Source organism: Monodon monoceros, unplaced genomic scaffold (assembly GCF_005190385.1).
Source record: "Monodon monoceros isolate NGI ecotype Baffin Bay Population unplaced genomic scaffold, NGI_Narwhal_1 Super_Scaffold_10, whole genome shotgun sequence".
Taxonomy (NCBI): Eukaryota; Metazoa; Chordata; class Mammalia; order Artiodactyla; family Monodontidae; genus Monodon; species Monodon monoceros.
Genome location: NW_021703766.1, coordinates 13,749,669 through 13,774,567, shown reverse-complemented (window position 1 = coordinate 13,774,567; position 24,899 = coordinate 13,749,669). Strand labels below are relative to the sequence as shown.

Below are 24,899 nucleotides of genomic sequence, written 5' to 3'. Positions count from 1 at the left end.
AAACTTTGTTTCTCATAATTTCGCATTATAAACTGCTCATTCATTTATGGCCAAGCTGGTTTACCCACTGGCCCTAATGCAGCCCAGCCCTTTCTGCTTCCATTTTTCCTATTATATTATCTATCTCATCCTCCGCTCTGCCAGCTCCAAAGTCACACATACTGTAAGACCCAGCTCAACTCCATCCCTCAGTTATCTTCCTCTTACACTATATTCTCTTGGCACTTAGTGTCTTTGCCATAATATAATGTACTTTCTAAATCTTGCTTTGGAATAATTGTCAGTTAATTCCATGTCTGTACAACTTCTCTCCCCAATTAGAATTTGTGTTATGTACTCAGATACCATATCTCCTACCAAATATGAATGGGAATTAGACCCCCCATTATATAGCCACTGCATTATTTTTTTATTATTATTCAGTATTATTACTGAATTGTGTGTGTACATATATGTTTACAGGTTAAAGATTGTGCCTAAAATCAAATTCACCTAACACCTATTGACACCTTGTGCGTTACTTTGACCAAATAGAATTTTCTTTCACTCCTTATCTCCAGGGTCTTCTGGGCAATTGGTTTTGGCTCAGCTCAGAGTGCTTCCTTTGTAGCAACTAGTTCTTCCCCTAGTTTGTCCTAAGAGCCCCCGAAGTGGCTTCAGTTTGTGGTTATTGGACCCTCTGAATTATGTTAGCAAAATCTCAGGAAAAAGGATATGGCTGGCCTATTACTCCCCTGTCTCTCCATAAAAATAGAAAAATTCATTCTAGAAAATTCTGAACTCAAATCTTATCTAAAAAAGCAAATCTTTGTAATATAAAAAAAGCTTACTTTAAGATCCTCTAGTATGAATTCTTTGTGGTGAAGAAACAGAGGTTCAGGAAGGTGAAATGCTCACCCCACAGCCGTACTAGACTAAATTTGTTGTTAGAAGACCTAAGACAGAGCCAGTCTCCAGGGTCTAGTGCTCCTCCCGCCCAGTAGGCACCTGGTTGTGATACTGAAATGTGGATTGGCCAGCATCTACCTCATGGAAAACGAAATCCGTGTCTGTGAGGCATGCTTGTCTCCCTGCCTTTGTCAGGATGACAGCAGCATCCCAGAGGGTGGGTGACAGAGGAGTCACTCTTCTCCTTCTTCTCCTCTCGAGCTGTTCGACCATGTCACAGAGAGTGAAATCACACTCAAGAACACTGGGAAAGTTGGCTTTGAGTTCAGCGTTCTGACTGACCCCCAGTCTTCACCAGACAACCTTCTGCCCGGAGTGCCACTCATCCAGCCTCTCTCAGTAAGTAGCCCATCCCCCCCCAACCCATGACGGCCACCTGATGATGGTAGGAGGGGCCCAAACCCAAACCTGCAAGCCACACCCCAGGGGCTGAGATTATGCTAAACATTCACTGCCAGGATTATGGGTGTGATTTTTTTTTTTTTAATTAAAACTAACAAGCTCTCAGAGACAAGAAAAATAAATATATCCAAGCCCTTCCTTCATTCATTAAACAACTATTTAGTGTGTCCTCCATTAGCCAGGCACTGTTCAGGCACCAGGGGTTAAACAGTGAACAAGATATGCAATCCCATGGATTTTTTTTTCATGATTATAAGAATAGTTTATTTCCACTTATGTCCTCACACTTCCCTTGTAATTCCTTGAAGCCGAGGGCCTGCTCTACTCTGACTACAACAAATAAAAGCAGCTTTTTGTTAGCAGTAGTGAAAACACCAGTAGACTGCAGTGAGCCGTATTGGTTTTAGAAGCAAATGGAAGAGATGGTTCCTTGTACATATTATGTTAATCTAACAGTTTTAAGGAATTTTTGTCGAGTTCATCTCATCATGAAAATAATACATAATTGTTATAGAAAAACTGAAAGATATGAAAAAGGATAAAGAATGAAATTATAATTGTTCATCATCTTACAATCCAAAGATAAAAGTGCTGTCATCTTGGATGATAGAGTCTATTCTTCCCCTAAATTATCACATATATTTGGGTCTATTGCTAGTTTCTCTGTTCTTTATTGATCTGTTTGCCAGTACCTACATCCATAATATACTATTTTAAGTGTTATAGCTTTAAAACACATCTTAATGTCTATTAAGTCAACTCCCTTTTAATTCTTCTTTTTCCAATTTATCTTAGATATTCTTTGGAATTTTACGTTTATGTTCTTCCTAAGTTGAATGCCTACTTTTCTTTCTTTCTTAATTAATAATGAAAAAATGTGAGTACACATTTGCCTGAGTACACCTTTAGCTCCATCTCATAATTTTAAGGAAAATGATAGATTGAAAAAAGGAAGTTAACTTTGCATATTTCATACATTTTAATATCAAGCATTATAATTTTAATTATTTTCTGAGTTGTCTAGAATTGTAGTTTTATCTACAAGTGTAATTTTAAAGTATACTTTTCTCTTTTTCAAATTTCCAAATGACTCAGCTTTTTCTTTTTGTTATTGAAACTCTTGTTAATGTGAAGTTAATGCTGAGTTTTTCATATCATGGCCAGGTAATATGACCCTCTGAATTCCTACTTTCATTAGTTTGTTAATATATTTTAGTGGTCTAAAATGATTTTTTAATACCAGTGAATGTTTGGAAACAATGTTGTCTGGACTATAGAATGAATCTTTATTAAATTAACCTCTATTAAATTATATTATCCAAATCTTGTATCCCTTTTTCTGTTTAATTATTCTAAGACTAAGAATGGTATATAAAAAGTTTTCTAAGACTAAGAATGGTTTGTAAAGGGTTTTGGTATATAAAAGACTAAAAATGGTATATAAAAAATATATAAATTTTTGTTTTATCCATTTTCATCTCTGTCTTATTTAACACACAAGATTTAATGACTATTAAGTGTTCATCCTGCACTGTATATTTTATCTATTTTAAATTGCCACTTTCTTCCCTTTTAATGCTTTTTACTTTGAATTCCTCTTTGTTTGGTATTAATATTGTGTCTTTCGAAGTACCATATTAGCTATCTTTCACAAGGTTTGGTATGTTGTGTTTTTATTGTGGTTCAGTTCTATACATTTCATAGTAATCACAAGTATATCTTTTTCTTTGGCTGTGGGTTCACTCCTTCACTCTGAGGATATGTCTTTCATTTATTATATCTTCAAGTATTGCTTCTCCCCTATTTTCTCCAGTCTTTTCTGCTAAAGCAACTTTTAGACATATGTTGAACCTTCTCATTCTGTCCATGTTTCTAAACCTATATGTCACATGTGTATCTCTTTACTCTTTATCTCTCTAAACTGCATTCAAGATAATTACCTCAGCTCTTTCAGTTAACTAATTTTCTTTTCAACTGAGTATGATCTACTGTTTATACTCTGCATTCCTAATTTCAGTGATCATATTTTTCATTTCAAAAATTCCACCTGTTATTCACCTCTTTCACTGGGATTTTAATTTCTTCATTTATCACTAATCATTTTGTAGATTCTTTTAAATTATTCTAATTGAGTTATTAGGGATGCCATTATTCCTATTTGTGTGACTGTTAACTCTCTTTCATTATCAATGCTTTCCCTGTATGATACGTAATTTTTGACTTGGGATCGTCTTCCACTGAGACCGTTTTCTCTGTGACAGCCTCATTCACCCTGGATTGCAGGGTGGTGCTACAATAGTGTTGCAGTTGTTTTTGCCAGGTACCCCAAGGGGTCAGATTTTGAGTTAATGTTTTGTTTGTTTGTTTTCTTTCTTATTGGAGTATAGTTGCTTTACTTGAGTTAATGTTTTGACCTGGATTAACCACAGTGGTCTGTCAGTGTATGTGAAGACTCCATGCACGTGCATGATACAGGCTTGAGCATTCTGTATCCCATGGGATACATATTTTCCCCACCTAGGATCCCAGAGAGATACAAGCTTCCTTGAGTCTTCCCTGAAGTGCAGAGAAATAACAGGAGTGGCCGCCCTTCATGGCTCCAGCCTCGTGCAGGGATTTGCCCTGTGTGCCCACCTCACATGGGTCCAGGCTGCATCCCTCTATTTCAGTCCTTGGGTGGTAGGGACTGTAGTTGGGTCTGATGTCACCTGTGGTCACCAAGTAAAGGCTCTGAACTTAACCACACTGACTAGGTTCCATCTGTTTCTTTTTCACATCAGAGGATCTATTTTCTTTCAAGCTCACTATATATTGAAAGAGAGTTTTGTTGTTGCCTTTGTTGTTGTTGTGCCTTATACAGAATATCCTTACACTTGTAGCATGAGAGGGAGCTATAACAGTGCAGTCACCAGCATTTTCAGAACCAGAAGTAGGAGGATTTTTCATCCCCATATACTTTTTCCTGGATTGGGGTTACTCCCTGTCCCTGACTCTCTGCTCCTGCTGTTTACACACGGTGGCTTCTTGAATCTCATTTATACCATGGATTAGATATTATCTTATTTTTTCTTCTTTCTTATAGGAACTCATAGAATATATTTGCTCTTATTCCTCAGAATCATCCCTGTGTCATGGGGTCCCCAGGATCATCCCCCAGGTTTAACGATTCTCTAGGGGGACTCACCAATAAGTTGTACTGGTGACTATGATTTATTCCAGCCAAAGAATACAAGTAAAATCAGCAAAGGGAAAAAGCACATGGAGCAAAGTTCAGAAGAAACCCGGTGCAGGCATCCAAGAATTCTCTCCCAGTGGAGTCACGCAAGATGCTTCTAATCCCCCAGCAATGAGCTGTGACTACACAATATGAGAGCTACCACAGAAGCCCACTGGAGACTCAGTGCCAGTGGGGCCCAGTCACACAGACACCCTCTGCCTGGCGCATACCAAAATTCCAGTCTCCCAGAAAGAAAACAGGTGTTCAGCATAAACCAGAGTTGTTTGCACAAAAAAGTTGAGGCACAGTGAGCCATTCTTACCAACTTTGCAAGCAGGCCTTTCTAAGAGTAGCAGTTTTAGGACTGCTATGTTAACTCTTTTTTGTACTTCCCCCTTCTTTTGAACTGGACGTTGTTTTTATGGTTCCGAATGGGATTTTTTTCTCTGTATGTTTTTTCTTTTCTATATTTACCAGATTTCCTGCTATAAGGCCAGATTCTTAAAATGAAAACAAATGTTTACAGAGTCCTGCAGTGTACATGAATGCTTGAACATATAACTAGATAGAGAAAAAATTTCCACCAGAATAACATGAGAGGACTATTGGTTATTGGAAAAATACATTGTTACTGCTCAAGATAAAAGCTGAGACCCACCCCACTACCCTCCAGGGCACAGAGTGCAGGAAGAAAGAGAATTTTGTAGGAAACAAGAGAATTTTGTGGATTGCTCAAGAGAGGGGTGAGGAGAAGAGAGAATGAGCGTGGGAGGGTGAATCCTGGGAAACACTGCACACTGCAATTTGACTCCACCTTATAACACTCCCCACATACACACTCACACTCACACATTCCATAAAATGTGCAAAATTTCATAAAATGCTTCATGTGAGTGAGTGCATTGTGAAGTTTGGTGACAAGGCTCAGTTCTGTTCAGTGAAGCAGATAGCATGTAAGGAAGTGAGAGAGTGGAGGCCAAGGGAAGCAAGAGAATGAGGCAATGGCTTCTCATAGAAATGATGGCAATGATTTTTAACTGTCACAGGCACTTTGAGGGTTGGAGATAAGTTTATTAACCCTAGTGGGCTCACGGACCCCCATGGTGTGTGTGGGTGTGTATGTGTATTTAAATAAAATATGGATTGATATCCACCAATCAGTGTTAATCATTATTTATGTGTCAGTAGTAAGCACTAGTGATCTTCATTAAATTTTTTCTTGTCTTCATGCTCTAATTTTTCTTCAAAGAATATATATTACTTGTAACATCAAAAAACAATAAAATATGTTCAAAATTATGAGGCCCCTTCAAAAATGACTTTTAAAACACTTCTAAATAGCTTGAACCTATACTAGCATTTTTCCCTAGTTTTTTTTTTTCATTGTTGGCTCCTTTTTGGAATTTAAAAAAAAATTTTTATTGGGGTATAGTTGATTTACAATGTTGTGTTAGTTTCAGGTGTACAGCAAAGTGATTCTGTTATACATATACATATATCCACTCTTTTTTAGATTCTTTTCCCGTATAGGCCATTACAGAGTACTGAGTAGAGTTCCCTGTGCTATGCAATAGGTCTGTATTAGTTATCTGTTTTATGTATAGTAGTATGTATATGTAAATCCCAGTCTCCCAATTTATCCCTATAAATATCTTAAGTCCATCTTGTTTAATGTATCATTTAAAACTTGTGTTTCCTTATTTGTTTTCAAGTTGGATGATCTGTCCATTGTTGAAAGGGGTGTTAAAGTCCTCTACTATGATTATGTTACTGTCAATTTCCCCTTTTATGGTTGTTAGCATTTGCCTTATGTATTGAGGTGCTCCTATGTTGGGTGCATAAATATTTACAATTGTTATATCTTCTTGGATTGATCCCTTGATCATTCTGTAGTGTCCTTCTTTGTCTCTTGTAATAGTCTTTATTTTAAAGTCTATTTTGTCTGATTTGAGAATTGCTACTCCAGCTTTCTTTTGATTTCCATTTGCATGGAATATCTTTTTCCATCCCCTCACTTTCAGTCTGTATGTGTCCTTAGGTCTGAAGTGGGTCTCTTCTAGACAGCATATGTACAGGTCTTGTTTTTGTATCCATTCAGCCAGTCTGTGTCTTCTGGTTGGAGCATTTAATCCATTTACATTTAAGGTAGTTATCGATATGTATGTTCCTATTACCATTTTCTTAATTGTTTTGAGTTTGTTATTGTAGGTCTTTTCCTTCTCTTGTGTTTCCTGCCTAGAGAAAGTCCTTTAGCATTTGTTGTAAACCTGGTTTGGTGGTGCTGAATTCTCTTAGCTTTTGCTTGTCTGGAAAGGTTTTAATTTCTCCACCAAATCTGCATGAGATCCTTGCTGGGTAGAGTGATCTTGGTTGTAGGTTTTTCCCTTCCATCACTTTAAATATGTCCTGCCACTCGCTTCTGGCTTGCAGAGCTTCTGCTGAAAGATCAGCTGTTAACCTTATGGGGATCCCCTTGTATGTTATTTGCTGTTTTTCCCTTGCTGCTTTTAATATTTTTTCTTTGTATTTAATTTTTGATAGTTTGATTAATATGTGTCTTGGCGTGTGTCTCCTTGGATTTATCCTGTATGGGACTCTCTGTGCTTCCTGGACTTGACTGACTAGTTCCTTTCCCATATTAGGGAAGTTTTCAACTCTAATCTCTTCAGATATTTTCTCAGTCCCTTTCTTTTTTCTCTTCTTCTTCTGGGACCCCTGTAATTCGAATGTTGGTGCATTTAATGTTGTCCCAGAGGTCTCTGAGACTGTCCTCAATTCTTTTCATTCTTTTCTCTTTTTTCTGATCTGTGGTAGTTATTTCCACTATTTTATCTTCCAGGTCACTTATCTGTTCTTTGCCTCAGTTACTCTGTTATTGATTCCTTCTAGAGAATTTTTAATTTCATTTATTGTGCTGTTCATCATTGTTTGTTTGCTCTTTAGTTCTTCTAAGTCCTTGTTAAACGTTTCTTGTATTTTCTCCATTCTATTGCCAAGATTTTGGATCATCTTTACTATCATTACTCTGAATTCTTTTTCAGGTAGACTACCTATTTCCTCTTCATTTGTTTGGTCTGGCGGGTTTTTACCTTGCTCCTTCATCTGCTGTGTGTTTCTCTGTCTTCTCATTTTGCCTAACTTACTATGTTTGGAGGTCTCCTTTTCACAGCCTGCAGGTTCATAGTTCCTGTTGTTTTTGGTGTCTGCGCCCAGTGGCTAAGGTTGGTTCAGTGGGTTGTGTAGGCTTCCTGGTGGAGGGGACTGGTGCCTGTGTTCTGGTGGATGAGGCTGGATCTTGTCTTTCTGGTGGGTAGGACTGCCTCCGGTGGTATGTTTTGGGGTGTCTGTGCCCTTATTATGATTTTAGGCAGCCTCTCTGCTAATGGGTGGGGTTGTGTTCTTGTGTTGCTAGTTGTTAGGCACAGAGTGTCCAGCACTGTAGCTTGCTGGTCATTGAGTGGAGCTGGGTCTTAGCATTGAGATGGAGATCTCTGAGAGAGCTTTTGCCGTTTGATATTATTTGGGGCCAGGAGCTCTCTGGTGGACCAGTGTCCTGAACTTGGCTCTCCTACCTCAGAGGCTCAGGCCTGGCACCCGGGCAGAGGACCAAGACCCTGTCAGCCACATGGCTCAGAAGAAAAGGGAGGAAAAAAAAGAAAGAGAGAGAGAGAGAGAGAGAGAGAGAGGGAGGGAGGGAGGGAGGAAGGAAGGAAGAAAAATAAAATAAAATAAAGTTATTAAAATAAAAATATATTATTTTTTTAAAAGTAACAAAAGAAAGAAAGAAAGAAGAGAGCAACCAAACCAAAAAACAAATCCACCAATGATAACAAGTGCTAAAAACTATACTAAAAAACAACAACAACAAAAAAAAACGGACAGACAGAACCCTAGGACAAATGGTAAAATCAAAGCTATACAGACAAAATCACACAAAGAAGCATACACATACATACTCACATAAGGAGAAAAAGGAAAAATATATATATTAAAAAAAATAAAGGAAGAGAGCAACCAAATCAATAAACAAATCTACCAATGATAATAAGCTCTAAATACTAAACTAAGATAAACATAAAACCGAAAACAACTTTGATGCAGAAAGCAAACCCCAAGTCTACAGTTGCTCCCAAAGTGCACCGCCTCAATTTTGGGATGATTCGTTGTCTATTCAGGTATTCCACAAATGCAGGGTACATCAAGTTGATTGTGGAGATTTAATCCTCTGCTCCTGAGGCTGCTGGGAGAGTTTTCCCTTTCTCTTCTTTGTTCGCACAGCTCCTGGAGTTCAGCTTTGGATTCGGCCCCACCTCTGCATGTAGGTTGCTGGAGGGCATCTGTTCTTCACCCAGACAGGAGGGGGTTAAAGGAGCAGCGGATTAGGGGGCTTTGGCTCACTCAGACCAGGGGAGGGAGGGGTACAGAATGCGGGGTGGGCCTGCAGCGGCAGAGGCCGGCGTGACGTTGCACCAGCCTGAGGCACGATGTGTGTTCTCCTGGTCAAGTTGTCCCTGGATCACGGGACCCTGGCAGTGGCAGGCTGCACAGGCTCCCGGGAGGGGAGGTGTGGATAGTGACCTGTGCTTGCAACAGGCTTCTTGGGGGCTGCAGCAGCAGCCTTAGCATCTCATGCCCATCTCTGGGGTCCGTGCTGATAGCCGCAGCTCACGCCCATCTCTGGAGTTCATTTAGGCGGTGCTCTGAATCCCCTCTCCTCGCGCACCCCAAAACAATGGTCTCTTGCCTCTTAGGCAGGTCCAGAGTTTTTCCCAGACTCCCTCCTGCCTAGCTGTGGTGCACTAGCCCCCTTCAGGCTGTGTTCAGGCAGCCAAGCCCAGTCCTCTCCCTGGGGTCTAAACTCCAAAGCCCGAGCCTCAGCTCCCAGCCCCCGCCTGCCCTGGCGGGTGAGCAGACAAGCCTCTCAGGCTGGTGAGTGCTGGTCGGCAGCGATCCTCTGTGCGGGAATTTCTCTGGTTTGCCCTCTGCACCTGCGCTCTCCTCCGTGGCGCCAAAGCTTCTCCCTGCCCACCCACCATCTCCACCAGTGAAGGGGCTTCCTAGTGTGTGGAAACTTCTTCTCCTTCACAGCTCCCTCCCAGAGGTGCAGGTCCCGTCCCTATTCTTTTGTCTCTGTTTTTCTTTTTTCTTTTGCCCTACCCAGGTACGTGGGGAGTTTTTAGCCTTTGGGAAGTCTGAGGTCTTCTGCCAGCGTTCACTAGGTGTTCTGTAGGAGCTGGTCCTCACGTAGATGTATTTTTAATGTATTTTTGGGACAGAAGGTGATCTCCACATCTTACTCCTCCACCATTTTGAAGCTATCTCCACTAAAGCAGTTTTCACAGTGATTTTTCCCATTGACATTCCCACCAGATGTGTTGAAATGTGAGTTTCTTTTGATGCGTAGTCGTACCAAATTTGGCAAACTTTGCCAATCTTATGGTTTAAAATTTTTTTCATTATGATCTTAATTTGCATTTCCCTGATTACTTATAAGGATAAGCAGCTTTACTGTTTGTTTGCCATTCTGTTTCCTCTTTTATGAAATGCGTGCCCACGTATGCTGCTATTTTTCTATTGTTTGTCATTTTCTCGTACCTTCATAGGAATGAGTCTTGGAGGAGGAATGTGAGTGGACAATATAGCACACTAGGCCCTTGGGATTATCTAGTCCATCAAACTGCCAGAAGCAAGAGTCCATTGTAAATTTTACATAAATTTTACGTAAATTTTACATAAATCTTAAAATTCTCTCCCATCTTTCTGCTGTATAGGGTTTTATCGGTTCCCATAAAGAGCAGGTGTTGAAGGTTTACTACTTGCCTGGAGCACCTGAGATCTTTCAAAGGAGCTTCCAGATACAGATTGCCCACTTGGACCCAGAAAATATTACTCTGAGTGGAGAGGGAATCTTTCCCCGAATCTGCGTCGATCTCCCCAGGAACCTCAAAGGTACTTCTGCCCTCTATAGTATTTCCCCACTGGATGACAAGATGTGTTTTAGCTGCTTATTATAAGGTTGATGGCAACTCGCATTATTTGTTTGGCAGTCGTCACAGGTTCCCTTTTGTGTTATTCCTGAATTGCAAAAAACGTCAAGAGTTGAAATTGACTTGGTGACCTGAGATGAGTAAGACAAGATAGGGTCCATGGTAGTTCCAAATTAAGACCCCTGGCCAATTTTGCCATCATTAAATTACTTAAAGAGGGATCAGGACATTGTACTTCCAAAAGCCTTTTCCTCCATCGCATGTTCCTTCCAGCTGCACTCTCTCACTGAGTTGTCACTCACAGATGGCCATTGAGAAGGCAAAGGCTGACTGTACTGCAAGGAATACAGTTCTCAAAATATCAATATAAACTGTACAGAAAGGCAGCTAAGGTTCCAACCCCTTATGCTGGCAGTACAGTTTGGAGGCTAATTTAGACTTATCAATTGTCTGCCCACATCCTTAGCCAAGGCTTTTCTGGGTAACATCTGGCACCCAGAGCCATCCCTCTGTATCAGAGTATTTCTGTCTTGGCAGATCCTGAAGCTCAACCCAGCAGCTCTTTTAGCCACAGACTGACTCTGGCTCTTTCTTCCTGACATGGACTACAGGATGAAGAGTCAAGAGAAACTTCTCACTCTTCTTCATGAACCCTCTTCAAGCTCTTTGAAATCTACATTCCCTAAGCGGCTTCAGACTAAGCCCTCCCACCTCAGCCTTTCTTCCTACCCCACTCCCCAAAGTCACTAACTCACCTGTTGATGGTCATGCATTAAATCCTAATTGTCCGCTCCCTGATAATATGAACACAAATATTAATAAATCTAAGACCATGTTACACTCTAGTATCTAGAGTTCCAGCCAGCCGGAGGTTAGTCCAGCTCTGCGTATAATTGTCAAGAAGAAAAGCCTTTGCCACACGGTTGAAAACTGGGTGCCCAGCTGGCCTCATGATGGCAGTAGACATGTTTGCCCAATACAGGGCTTTAAAATAATTTAAACCTGAATACTAGTTGGGTCTTCTGTACTCCAGTTCACCACAGTCCCAGCACTTCCTATGGTTTCATAGAAGGCACTTTAATTACTTTGCTTACCTTGCCCCTCAAGCATTTGAATTTGCGCTGGCTTACTGGTGAACTGGTGAAATCTCTCTCCCCGTTGCCCAGCCTGCCTGATTCAGGGGACTGTAGCTTATTTAGTCGTAGTTAAAGCAACTTGAACCAAATATATTCTTTTTAACAGAGAATTAATAAACATGAAGACCAACCTAAAGGGTGACCATCCATCTGGGTTTGTCCAGCATGGAGGGGTTTCCCAAGTGGTGCAGCCATCGGTGCTAGAACTGGGAAAGTATCAAGTAGGCTGGGATCCAGTTGGTCACCCTATGAGTGGCTCAGGATGTTACTGTCATTAAGTTCTTGAGAAACAGTTGGTAGCCCACTAAAGCATAATCTCATAAAACTCAGTGAGTTCTCTTTTACAAATTCTACTCATTCACAAATTATCCTCTGAAGCAGAGAAAACATGGCAGGCTAAGTTTCACAAAGTTCACTTCCCTTCTCACTTTATTTACCCTGAGCTTAGAGTCTGTGTTTTAGGCATAATTCATATATTTCTAGCCATTCGGATTTCCCTCTCCTTCCAACCCCCACAGGATGTGAGAAGTATGAAATCTTCTTAAATCAGGCCAGAAAAAACCTAGAAAAAACCAAAAATGAAATGTTTGACCACTTAGAGAGACCTGAGGAAGTGCCTGAGGATGAATCTTCTGAGGTAAGATTGGCTTCACTCTGCACAGGAAGTAGATTCACAGGAAGCTGCAAAAAAATGTTTTTCCCAGTGGTAACATCTTGCATAACTATAGAACAGTATCAAAACCAGGAAATTGACATTGGTACAAGCCATAGAGCTTATTCAGGTTTCATCAGTTTTCTATGTACTCGTGGGTCTGTCTCTGCATGTCTGCATGTCTCTGTATGTATGCATATCTGCGTCTGTGTGTGGTTCTAATCCAGTTTTTTCACGTGTAGCTTTGTGTATCCACCACCACAATTAAGATACAGAAGTGTTCCATCTCCGTAAGTATCCCTTGTGCTCACTGGGGAAATAGAATTATAAGCAAAAATCTCTTTCCAACCCACAAAATCTCTCCACAAAGGTGGAAGAGAAAGAATCCAACTTTATCATTGGTAAGCATTAAAGCAGAAAGTGTTCCGTGTCTCTGTCAGTCTGCTAGGAGATTGCAAAGACAGAAAGAAATCTCAGTCTTTCATAGAGCCAAGCAGATACATACAACCTATTATATACATGTTCTCAAGGTAAACAGTAACTAGTCCTTAAGTAAAAACTATAACTAGTCCTCAAGTAAGAGGACTTGACAGCACCATTTGTCACACTTTGTTCATGCTAAATTCACATGGCAATTGGGGTGACCATCTGTGTTAGCTAATTGGCTTTACCCAAAGGGAAAACAAACCTTTTGTGTTTTTATGACAGGGTCCTCTGAAGTTGAGCTCCTAGCCTCCCACAGAAATGGCAGGATAGGAGATGGGGCTCTATCTTCCTTGATGATGACATGTCAAAGAGATGGTTCCCAGGTCCTTAAGGAAGATGTTCCTGGGTTGTGAAGCTGATAAAAAGTCTTAGCCTATGAAAAGATTTATATATATTTCCAAGAGACAGAGAAAGATCTTACAAGTTTTCTTGAAAATGAAGCTGGAAGAAGTCTCTACCCTTATTTTCAACAGGGAGAATTGAGCCTCTTTTTTTTTTGCTACACCTCATGGCTTACAGGATCTCAGTTCCTGACCAGGGATTGAACCGGGGCCGCAGCGGTGAAAGCCCGGAATCCTAACCACTAGGCCACCAGGGAACTCCCTTGAGTCTCTTATTTTTAATTTGTTTTTGCCTTTACATGCTTCTCCCTTATAGCCATCCCCAATCTCCCTACCCCTTTCCCCTGGCAGCCACTATAGTTCTCCATCTCTATAATCTTGTTATGAGTATAGAAGAGTTATGTAAATGGAATCATACAGTATGTAACCTTTTGAGATTTTTTTTTTCATTCAGCATAATGCCCTTGAGATCCATCAACATAAATAGTTCGTTCCTTACTCCATTGCTCAGTAATACTCCATGGCACAGATGTACAGTTTGTTTAACCACCTTGAACCCCAACAAAACTTTTAACACCACAGATATACTGTATATCTATTTATTTACTGTGGCCCTTTGGAGGGCCACAAGCCATTGTAATATCTAAGATTTTCTCACTCTCTCCTCCATGAAGCAACTTTCGCCCCCTTAGGGGTGGTTTTGCCCCCGTTGAGAATGCATGTTCTCAAAAAATTTGCTTACTTGCTCTTCTCTCTTGCTCCAGTTAAATGCTCAACTCCAGATGGAAGTAGAGCGGCTTATAGTCCAAGACTATGCCACAGAACATCAGAAATCAATTGTCCTTGGTTCCATGGACAACTTCTGCCATCAGAGTCACCGCAAACCGATCAAGTGAGCGCCCTTCCATGTCGTGTTTGTTTCAGGGTGTAGCAGAGCCAGTGGTGCCCTCCACCAGAGTGCTCCATGAATTAATGATTGACTATGTACGGATGAAATCCACTCGCCTTACATGTCTGCCATTCTCTAGCAGCCAGCCAACCAGGCAGGTCTCTGCCTCTTAGTCAGAAACCTCCCACTTTGTCTAATAGATGGGCCGGTTTCAGGTCCTTAAGGACCAGCACTGAATGTGTTTAGAGATGATGGCTAAAGCAGCAATGTGGTCTTCTGGGGGAAGTGTCTTGTTCCTAGTCTCCATTCTGGAGAGTGGTGGTTCTCTACTCCAGAGAATAGAATTGTACAGAGGAGATGGAAGAAAACCTCACACTCTTGCACATTTGGAAATGTGAGTGGTAAGAAGACCTTGTTAACTGTTTCAGAGTCCAGCTGCCAGAATATATCCTAGACTTTGGCTACATCATCCTTGGTGATGTCCGAACCCACATCATCAAGATCACCAACACCAGTCACTTCCCAGTGTCCTTCCATGCAGAAAAGCATGTCCTTCACGACACAGGTAACCAGGATGGAGACCCTTCCTATTGCACTCTGTCATTTCTAACACGATGCCCATCTGTACTGTCCTGGAGTGCTTCTTCTGGGATCAGCTGAAAGAATTGTTGGGCCATTAATTGATACTTTGAGTGGTCATCCTGCCTCCGATGGGCTGTATCTAGAGCGGCTCTTGATTGCTACTTCTCTTTTCCACAAAGAAATTTTGTTTGTCTTGGTCCAGGCTTCAGTATTGAACTAGATCGTGTGAAGAATCTGCCTTACTGTGAAACGGAAACATTTGAAGTGAGATTTGATGCACAAGGGGCCAGCCTTTCTGTTGGAAACAAAAAGGTCATTCTGCCCATCAAGGTAGGATGCATCACTAGGCCCAGCTGATCCTCCCCAGCTTCCAGCTCTGCTTGCTGATCACCCCTGTGATGATCCAGTTACTATTTCAGAGCCGTGATTCTTTCTCCAATCCCATGCTACATGGTAACAACAATTTTATGCCCACTCTAGGTGGTTGGAGGGCCAACAGTTCACATCTGTCTCCAAGCCAAGGTGACCATTCCCAGTATGACACTGTCTTGTGGAAAAGTGGAGTTTGCCACAATTCAGTGTGGACAGTGCCTCGTGGAAACTATTCAGCTTTCCAATCACCTCCAAGTCCCTTGTGAATGGTTTATCCACACCCATAAGCAAGTTAGCAAGGTAAATGAATTGTGGCCCATTGTCCCCTTTTTTCCATCTTCATTTAAGTCAGATTTATAATTCTAATCCTTCACTCTCTTCATTTCACCCTTCTGCTCAAAGACTTTCAGCGACAACCATTGCCCCCTGAATAAAATGTAGGCCCTCAGCCCAGCACTCAAGGACTATCAGGCCATGCTATCTCGCGAATGTCGTATTTATCTTTGTGCCCCGGGTATCCACACATCCCCTGACACCTGGGAAGTAATCAGTAAACATAGATTGAGTGGGTGGAGGGTGGAGGCATTTTCCAAAGAAAATGGTCTAATTGTCTACTATTTATTTGCCAGCTGGAGAAACACATGCCAAAGTACTTAAGACGGAAACTATGTGCTGAATTCAAGCCAAAGACACGGATCTTTGAGATTCAGCCCACTTCTGGGGTCTTGGATCCTGGTGAGAGGTCCAACATGCAAGTGAAATTCATGCCCAAAGAAGAGGTAAGCTTTAAAGAAATGCAGTCTCATTCAGACTCTCTGGATCTCTTTGAGCTGTACTCGAGGTCCATGCTTGATTGGGTCTCCAGGGAAACTTTGAGTGACCTGTCCCTCACTATTCTGACTATGACATTCAGTGCTCTGGTTCATGCAGGAGCTGTGTCCTGGTGGTTAGGAGCACCGGCTCTGGAATCAGCAGATCTATCTAACACTTTGACTTTTACCGACAGACCTGGCTTAGTGGCCTTCTGCCTCTGACTAAGAGGCTGCATGGCTTTGGGCAAATTATTCAGCCTCGCTAAACCTCAGTTTGCTCATAGATAAAATGAAAAATAATAATATCACATGTCCAAAATCCCTTATTGCAATTCCAAAATCCAATAAGTTCTAAAAACTGGGGGAAAAAATTTTTTAAGTTTCAGACCCAAACTCGTTTGGCAGAAAAACCTATCTGAACTGACATGAGACTACTTAACCTTTATTTATTCCCCTTGGTTTGCAGACTCAAACACTGCAACTGCAGAAATATTAATGTGTTTGATTACAGGGGATGCTGCTAAGGATACTATGTAACATAGGGTATATGCTCTGTGTTTACCTTTTTTTTTTTTTTTTTTTTTTTTGCGGTACATGGGCCTCTCACTGTCGTGGCCTCTCCCATCGCGGAGCACAGGCTCCGGAAGCGCAGGCCCAGCGGCCATGGCTCACGGGTCCAGCCGCTCCGCGGCATGTGGGATCCTCCCGGCCCGGGGCACGAACCCGTGTTCCCTGCACCGGCAGGCGGACTCCCAACCACTGCGCCACCAGGGAAGCCCCTGTGTTTACCTTTTTAAAACTCTGAATTTGAAAGCATCTGGCCCCTAGGGTTTCAGGTAAGAAATTATCAACCTGCAGTAGCTACCTCCTAAGGGTCATTTTGAAGATTAAATGAATTAATGTGAATAAAATGCATAGCATACTGCTCTGTATGTAGTGTCTCAATATCTATTTACTATTATCATCAGTAGTTGTGATAATAATAAGTACTTTCTGGTAGACATACTCCCTGGGCCTCACAAGTGTTTCTTTTGCAAACACCATGAGCACAAAGCTACTCCTGACAAAGAATACAGTAAAAAAATAATAAAAATCCTAGAACCAGAGAGGATCTCAAGAGGTTACACTGTAAAGACTTTTGCTGAAAGCCTAAGGCATTTGGGAGATGTTTTTCTTTATTCTTTTAAAAGAAGAAATCGATGTGAGTTTTATAAAATACCCATGGTTAACTCCCATTTTCCTGGTAACGGCTTTGAGGAAATGCTTCAGAATCTACAATGAGAAGAAAGAAAAGAGAATGACTTCATATCTGATTCTAAAATAGAGTCCCTGTTTCTGTCATTATCAAAATCTCCCCAACCCTTTTAAAAGAAAAGAAAACTAATGTGTTTGTCATTCTTAGAGTCTTAAGACTGCCGCCAGGTTTACTCAAGATTTTGGATGTTTTACTGAAAAAAATACCAGTAAATATAGTAAAAAAAAAAAAAAAGATTTGTTTGGGCAGTTCCATAAGTGTTGAGTTAGCATTGGTCAAAATTAATAAAATGTTTCCACCAAATGGGATAGGAATTTTTTTAAGTATCATTTTTTACTGAAGTATAGTTAATTTACAATGAATACATATATTTTTTCAGACTCTTTTCCATTGTAGGCTATTATAAGATATTGAGTATAGTTCCCTATGCTATACAGTAGGTCCTTATTGTTTACCTATTTTATATATAGTAGTGTGTATATATTAATCCCAAACTCCTCATTTATCTCTCCCCCCCGCCCCACTATCCCCTTTGGTAACCATAAGTTTGTTTTCTATGTCTGAGTTTATTTCTGTTTTGTAAATAAGTTCACTTGTATCACTTTTTTAGATCCCACATATAAGCGATATCATATGATATTTGTCTTTCTCTATCTGGCTTACTTCACTTAGTATGATAATCTCTAGGTCCATCCATGTTGCTGCAAATGGCATTATTCCATTCTTTTTTACTCCATTGTACATATATACCACATCTTCTTTGTCCATTCTTCTGTTGATGGACATTTAGGTTGCTTCCATGTCTTGGCTGTTGTAAACAGTACTTCTATGAACATTGAGGTGGATGTATCTTTTCAAATTAGAGTTTGGGAGAGGAATTTATTGGCCGTATACAAGGAACTGGTTAGCCTTGCAACCCATACAGTCCACACCTATATCTTCACCAGCATCAGCAGCACAGAGAAACACTGATGTCCACATTAACAACTCCTAGACATTATAACATGCATTCAGAATACTTTGTGTTAGAAAACAAGATGAATGAAATGTTTTAGAAATATTTCCCTGGGACTTCCCTGGTGGTGCAGTGGTTAAGAATCCACCTGCCAGTGCAGGGAACATGGGTTCAATCCCTGGTCTGGGAAGATCCCACATGCCATGGAGCAACTAAGCCCATGCACCACAACTACTGAGCCTGTGCTCTAGAGCCCGTGAGCCACAACTACTGAGCCCACGCACCTAGAGCCAGTGCTCCGCAGCAAGAGAAGCCACCGCAATGAGAAGCCCATGCACTACAACGAAGAGTAGCCCCTGCTCATCGCTACTAGAGAAAGCCCACATGCAGCAACAAAGACCCGATGCAGCCAAATAAGAAATATTTCCCTGAAAAGCAGTTAAAATATAGAAGTTTGGATCACATAAGGTGCTAAACCCATAACTGTATAGAAAACCTTCTTAGCCAATAATTTGTTCTCTTACTATCTCCAGCAACAGGTATTTTTCTGAACTTGTATCTATGTCCTTACACATTCTTTCCATCTGATTTTCCTTCCCTCTGAGCTAAGGTAGTTAAGAGCTCTCCAAATCGCTCAGCCAATCATGCTTTCCAAACCCAAGCCATGAGCCCAACAGTTTCAGAACAACCTGGGCATCTGATTAAAACTACAGAATCCCCAGCCTTACCCTGCCCCTACCAAGTCAGGATCTCTAGGAATGGGCCTGTGAATATGCATTTTAATAGGTTCCTAAGTGAAACCAGATTAGAATAATTCGTATCATTATCAACTGGTATTTGGATTGTAATTGTATCAGACGAACTGATTGCGCTAGCTGATCATCTCTGACCAGCTGCTTAACTGTATCTTTAAATAATGGAAATATGATCATTCAGATTCTCCAAGAAACAGACCTGGAGTCAAGAATTTGAGTGCAAGCAGATTATTTAGCAAGCGTAGGCAATACTAAAAGAGAAGTAGAAGGTGATAAGGAAAAGGAAGGCAGCTAATAGGGTGTGCGAGTGAGCCAGCTACCTTGGACACTGGACTGATTTATTGATTTATTTATTTTTGGCTGCGTTGGGTCTTTGTTGCTGCGTGCGGACTTTCTCTAGTTGTGGCTAGCGGGGGCTACTCTTCGTTGCGGCACACAGGCTTCTCGTTGCGGTGGCTTCTCTTGTTGCGGAGCACAGGCTCTAGTTGCACGGGCTTCAGTAGTTGTGGCATGTGGGCTCAATAGTTGTGGCTCACGGGCTCTAGAGCGCAGGCTAGGTAGTTGTGGCACATGGGCTTAGTTGCTCCACGGCATGTGGGATCTTCCCAGACCAGGGCTCAAACCCGTGTCCCCTGCATTGGCAGGCAGATTCTTAGCCACTGCGCCACCAGGGAAGTCCTGGACACTGGATCTTAATCCCACTGGAAACTCGGAGAAAATATACAAAATGCACATTTCAGAATTATCCCTCTCAGGAGTCTTTATACAGTAACTCCTGAGAGTCGTTGGTGAAGGATTGTCCCCAGAAGGTGTTACTTCTCTGACACTTCTGCCTTGCCCTGCCCTACCCATGGGCAGCAGGGCCCATGAAATGAGAGCCCAGAGGTGCAGACCCAGAGGTGCGGATAGTGGCAGTGGGACATCTGAGCACATTGGAGGATCTGAGGGGCATGAGAACAGCATTCACAGGACTGTGATGAAGCACTTGGTACAGTGCCTGGCATGCTAGATACCCAGTATTAACACTCTACTATAAATTGCTCTCATGCAATTTTATAAGAAAACTTTTCTCTCTTAATCTAAACAGGATCAATTTTGTCCCCCAGTGGTTATCCGTTTTACATGTCGCATAACAGAAAAAAATTTGGTTGCTTGTTTTGTTTTTATATTTTCCAGAAATTCTACAGCCAAACCTTGGTGTTCCAGATTGCCCAGAGTGCTCAGAAGCTTACTCTACTGGCACAGGGGCAAGGTCTAGAGCCATGCTTGGAATTTAGTCCCTCAGTTCTGGAGCTGGGGCCACTGCTGCCTTATGCACCTGGAGATGAGGCCGAGGTGGTGGTGAAGAATCCCTGCAACTTTCCCATTGAGTTTTACTCCTTAGAATTTGACCAGCAATATCTTGTAGAAGAGAAGGTGAGCAGAGACCAAAACCAAACTCCATTTTCCTACACATGCTGGGCCTTGCCAGGTACTCTTCTCTCTGCCTGGACAACTTCCTCCTCACCTTTGCTCCTTCTTCCTGTGAACCCTTCCTTGTCAATTTAAAGATCACTTTGTAGGCTTTCCTGACCTACTTCCCTTGCCCTAAGCAGAATTCATTCTTCTTTGTGATCTCATTATACATTTGAAACAACTAATTTAAAAACTAATACATGCTCATGTTAAAATTCAAACAGTAAAGAATGTATGCCATAGTCATTATATTTGAAATGAGTTTCTTGTAGACAGCATATATTTGGGTCATCTTTTTAATACACTCTGGCAGTCTTTGTTTTTAATTGGTGTATTTAGACCATTTACATCTAATGTAATCACGTTAGGGCTTAAATCTGCCTTTTTTTTTTTTTTTCCTATTTGCTCTGGCTTGTATATTTTACAATTGCTCCTCATTGTCCATTTTTTTTAAACTTTATTCTTTAGAGCAGTTTTAGATTCACAGCAAAATTGAGGGGAAGATGCAGAGATTTTTCATATAACCCCTGCCCCCACACATGCACAGCCTCCCCCATTATCAACATCCCTCACTAGAATGGTATATTTTTTACAATTGATAAACCTATGTGACATCATAATCACCCAAAGTCCATAGTTTACATTACAGTTCACTCTAGGTGCATTCTATGGGTTTAGACAAATGTATAACAGCATGTAGCAATCATTATAATGTCAAAGTATTTTCATTGCCCTAAATATCCTCTGTGCTCCACATATTCATCCCTCCCTCCTCCCAACCCCTGGCAACCATTAATCTTTTTTACTGTCTCCGTAGTTTTGCCTTTTCCAGAATGCCATATAGTTGGAACCATAGAGTATGTAGATGTTCAGATTGGCTTCTTTCACTTAGTAATATGCATTTAAGTTTCCTCCATGTCTTTTCATGGCTTGATAGCTCCTTTCTTTTTAGTGCTGAATGATATTCCATTGTCTGGAAATACCACAGTTTATTTATCCATTCACCTACTGAAAGACATCTTGGTTGTTTCCAAGTTTTGGCAATTATGAATAAAGCTGCTATAAACATCTGTGTGCAGGGTTCTGTGTGAACACAAGTTTTCAACTCTTTAGGTAAATGCCAAGGAGTATGATTGCTGGATTCTATGGTAAGTGTATGTTTAGTTTTGTAAGAAACTGTCAAACTGTCTTCCAAAATGGTTGTAACATTTTGCATTCCTACTAGCAGTAAATGAGAGTTCCTGTTGCTCCTTATCCTCACTAGCTTTTGATATTGTCAGGGTTTTGGATTTTGGCTGTTCTAATCGGTGTGTAGTGGTATCTCATTGTTGTTTTAATTTGCATTTCCCTGAAGGCATATATAATGTGGAATATCCATTCATACGCCTATTTGCCATCTGTATATTTTCTTTGGTGAGGTATCTGTTAAGGTCTTTGGCCCAATTTTTAATCGAGTTATCTGTTTCCTTATTGTTGAGCTTTAAGAGTTCTTTACGTATTTTGAATAATAGTCCTTTATCAGATGTGTCTTTTTCAAATATTTTCTCCCAGTCTGTGGCTTGTCTTTTCATTCTCTTGACATTATCTTTTGCAGAGCAGAAGTTTTTCATTTTAATGAAGTCCAGTTTATCAATTACTTTCTTCATAGACTGTGCCTTTGGAGTTGTGTCTAAAAAGTCATCACCATACTCTAGGTCATCTAAATTTTCTGTTATGCTATCTTCTAGAAATTTTATAGTTTTATGTTTTTTATTTAGGTCTACAATTCATTTGAGTTAATTTTTATGAAGATAAGATCCACTCAGATTTATTTTTTTGCCGGTGGATGTCCAATTCCAGCATCATTTGTTGAAAAAAACTCTTTGCTCCATTGTATTGCATTTGCTCCTTTAGGAAAGATCAGTTGACTATGTTTATTTGGGTCTATTTCTGGAATCTCTATTCTTTTCCATTGATCTATCCAGGTCCATTTTTACTGTCTCTACCCTGCTGTCCTACCTTGAGGCTGATCTGTATAAACTACGCCTTTATCTAATACCCTTAGCACCCTACTTTTTAGAAACTGCCTCTTACTTCCCTACTATGAGCAATAATGAAATTAGCTAAAAATCTCTTTTTACCTCTCCTCACCACCCTCTAATTTAAAATGATATTTCTTTACTTCCAGTTAATGCCTACTGGGTAATCATCTAATTTCCATCATTTAGTCTTAGTTCTACACTTGAACATATTTAATGCTCAACACCAGTCCTTGTGATGAGGCTTCTCCATTCGCTACGGGGTTGTCAGAAGATCATTCTCTAGTGGATTCCTCAGGAAGGGACCGTGGGAACAATATTTCCTGAGTATTCATGTGTTCGTAACTGTTTTTCCTTGGCTTTTGTGCTTGAAGATCGGTTTGATTGGATACAGTATCCTTGGCTCACATTTTCTGCACTCGTATATCTTAAATACATTGCTCCATTGTTTTCTCATAAGGTCTTGCTGTTCATGAAGTGTGATGTTATATTAGCTATCTATTGCTGCAAAATAAATTACTCCCAAGCTTAGTCACATAAAACAATAAATATTTGTCATCTCTTGTTTGCTCTGGGTCAGGAATTTAGGAATGGCTTAGCTAAGATGGTCTGCTTCCTCTGGACTCTCCATCAACTTGGCCTTTGAATCTTCTACCTTCTTTACATCCAGTGTTTGTGCTCTGCCCGGTTTGGATTCTGTCCCTCTGGATTCGAGTCTTTTCATTAGGTATTTATTAGATGTTCAGTGGCTTGTGTTGGCACAGCTTCCTCTGCTGTGGGTCAGGGTCAGTGGAAAGCAGAATCCAAGACTCTGAGATTTGCATGCAGAAGGTTTATCAGAGAGTACTCTCAGGGACGACACCTGTAAAGGATAAGGAACGTTAGACCTAGGCAGACAGAGAAGGTAAGCTGTGATGACATCGCACAGAGACTTCAGCTGATCCCACAGGACACTCTGCAGCTGGGCTGGCTATTTACAGTTGCCTCAGATGAGGCAAGTTGGCCAGGCCTTTGTGTCTCTACATCAGCCAGCCTTTGGAATAGGCCTTCCTTTCCCCACTGATCTGCCATGCCACCTCTGTCCTGTGTCAAAGCTCCATATACACGTGGGTCTATTCTAAGCTCTCACCTCCATTTCATTGGTCAGTTTCTCTATTCAGCATCAATACCACCCTCTCCATTGCTCCAAGTTCATAATTCCTGATATCTGGTAGGACAGTCCTCTCTGTTTTTCTTCATTAGCATTTCAACTATTCTTAGCCCTTTGTTCTTCCATATAAATTTTAGAGTAAGCTCATTAATATTGGTTTTCAAACACCTAAAATTGGTGATCTTGGAGAAGGGTTACCTAACTGATTTTTCACACCAGTAAATTAGGTTGCATAGGAAGTAATTGCTTTCTAGGAGTTGACTTTACTGTCTTTTATAAATATACATACACACTAGTGTTGCTGGATTTAGCAGAAAGAAAAACAGGTTGCCGCAATTAAATTTGAATTCCAGATAAACAATATGAGACACATTTATACTTTAAAAATTATTCATTTTTTGATCTGAAATTTAAATTTAACTAGGCATCTTGTACTTCATCTGACAAGCCTAATATACATCCCTCTCTGTCTGTCTCTCTCTCAAATATACACACACACCCATACACATACCTAAACAGCCATTTTGCCTACTTTTCTCTGGATCCTCTATATATGAGACAACCACCTTACCAAGACAACATTGCTATCCACAATATTTTTCAATAACATGTCACTCAAAGTGGATAATTGAGTTCTGTACTTTTGTCAATGGAAAACAACAACAACAACAAAAACAGTATATGTTATTTATAAAACAAGGGGAAAATTCTTTTCCACATGCGAAATGCCCAGGCACAAATGGGGCAAAATAAAAATTCGATATCCCCACAGATCCAGGGCTCAGCCTTACACTTTAGACCTCTGCAAAGGACCCTACCCTTTGAGATCCAGAAAGTACTTGTATACACCCCAGCCTTGGTCAGGGGCAGGGTTTTTGTGAGATGGATGGCAGACCCACCTGGGACTGTGGGGAGGAAACTTCCAGTGGGACCAACAGCAGTTCCCATTCTCCTTGAGCAGATCTTGCGAACGCTGAAGGGCTATGATTCCTACAACTCCCTGCTGCTGCCTCCCCGCCTTCCGGGGGAAAACCTGCCCCCAGAGGTGTATGAATACTTTAAGGAGATGAAGAGGTCAAAAGAGGAGCAGATGAAGGTGAAATATCTGGAGAGTCTGGCGCAGGAGAATGGTGAGAACTCAACAGTTCTGGAGCCCGCGGCTCCAGCCACTCCCCTGGCTTCTTTGAATTATCTCTGCTGGGAGACGAACCGGTTACTGAGCACCTTATGGATTTCATTTCTAACCCTTGCAAAATGGTCCTGTTGTCCCCATTGTAGGGATGCAGAGATGGGGACACATTCTGCTCTCACTAGAGTCTGGTGGGGAGTTAAGACTTAAAAACAGCTAATTCAGATATAGAAGGACACTTGCTAGATACCAAGCCGTGTGCTGAGGGCTTCACACATACAGATGAGAGAGGAAGCACTGAGAAGCCAGGTCCACAGATTTAAGTGGCAGAATCAGGACTCAAGCCCAGGTCTCTCTG

General features: G+C 41.0%; 1 protein-coding gene across 1 annotated transcript in view; it reads left to right on the top strand.

Moving 5' to 3' along the window:
• HYDIN (HYDIN axonemal central pair apparatus protein) overlaps positions 1-24,899 on the top strand; it is a 431,237-nt gene that overhangs the window by 297,120 nt on the left and 109,218 nt on the right. Inside the window, 10 exon segments of the mRNA XM_029201876.1 lie at positions 1,150-1,287; positions 10,339-10,516; positions 12,209-12,327; positions 13,934-14,061; positions 14,487-14,623; positions 14,843-14,970; positions 15,121-15,312; positions 15,642-15,791; positions 19,966-20,205; positions 24,374-24,542. Of these exon segments, the coding sequence (XP_029057709.1) occupies positions 1,150-1,287; positions 10,339-10,516; positions 12,209-12,327; positions 13,934-14,061; positions 14,487-14,623; positions 14,843-14,970; positions 15,121-15,312; positions 15,642-15,791; positions 19,966-20,205; positions 24,374-24,542 (1,579 nt within the window).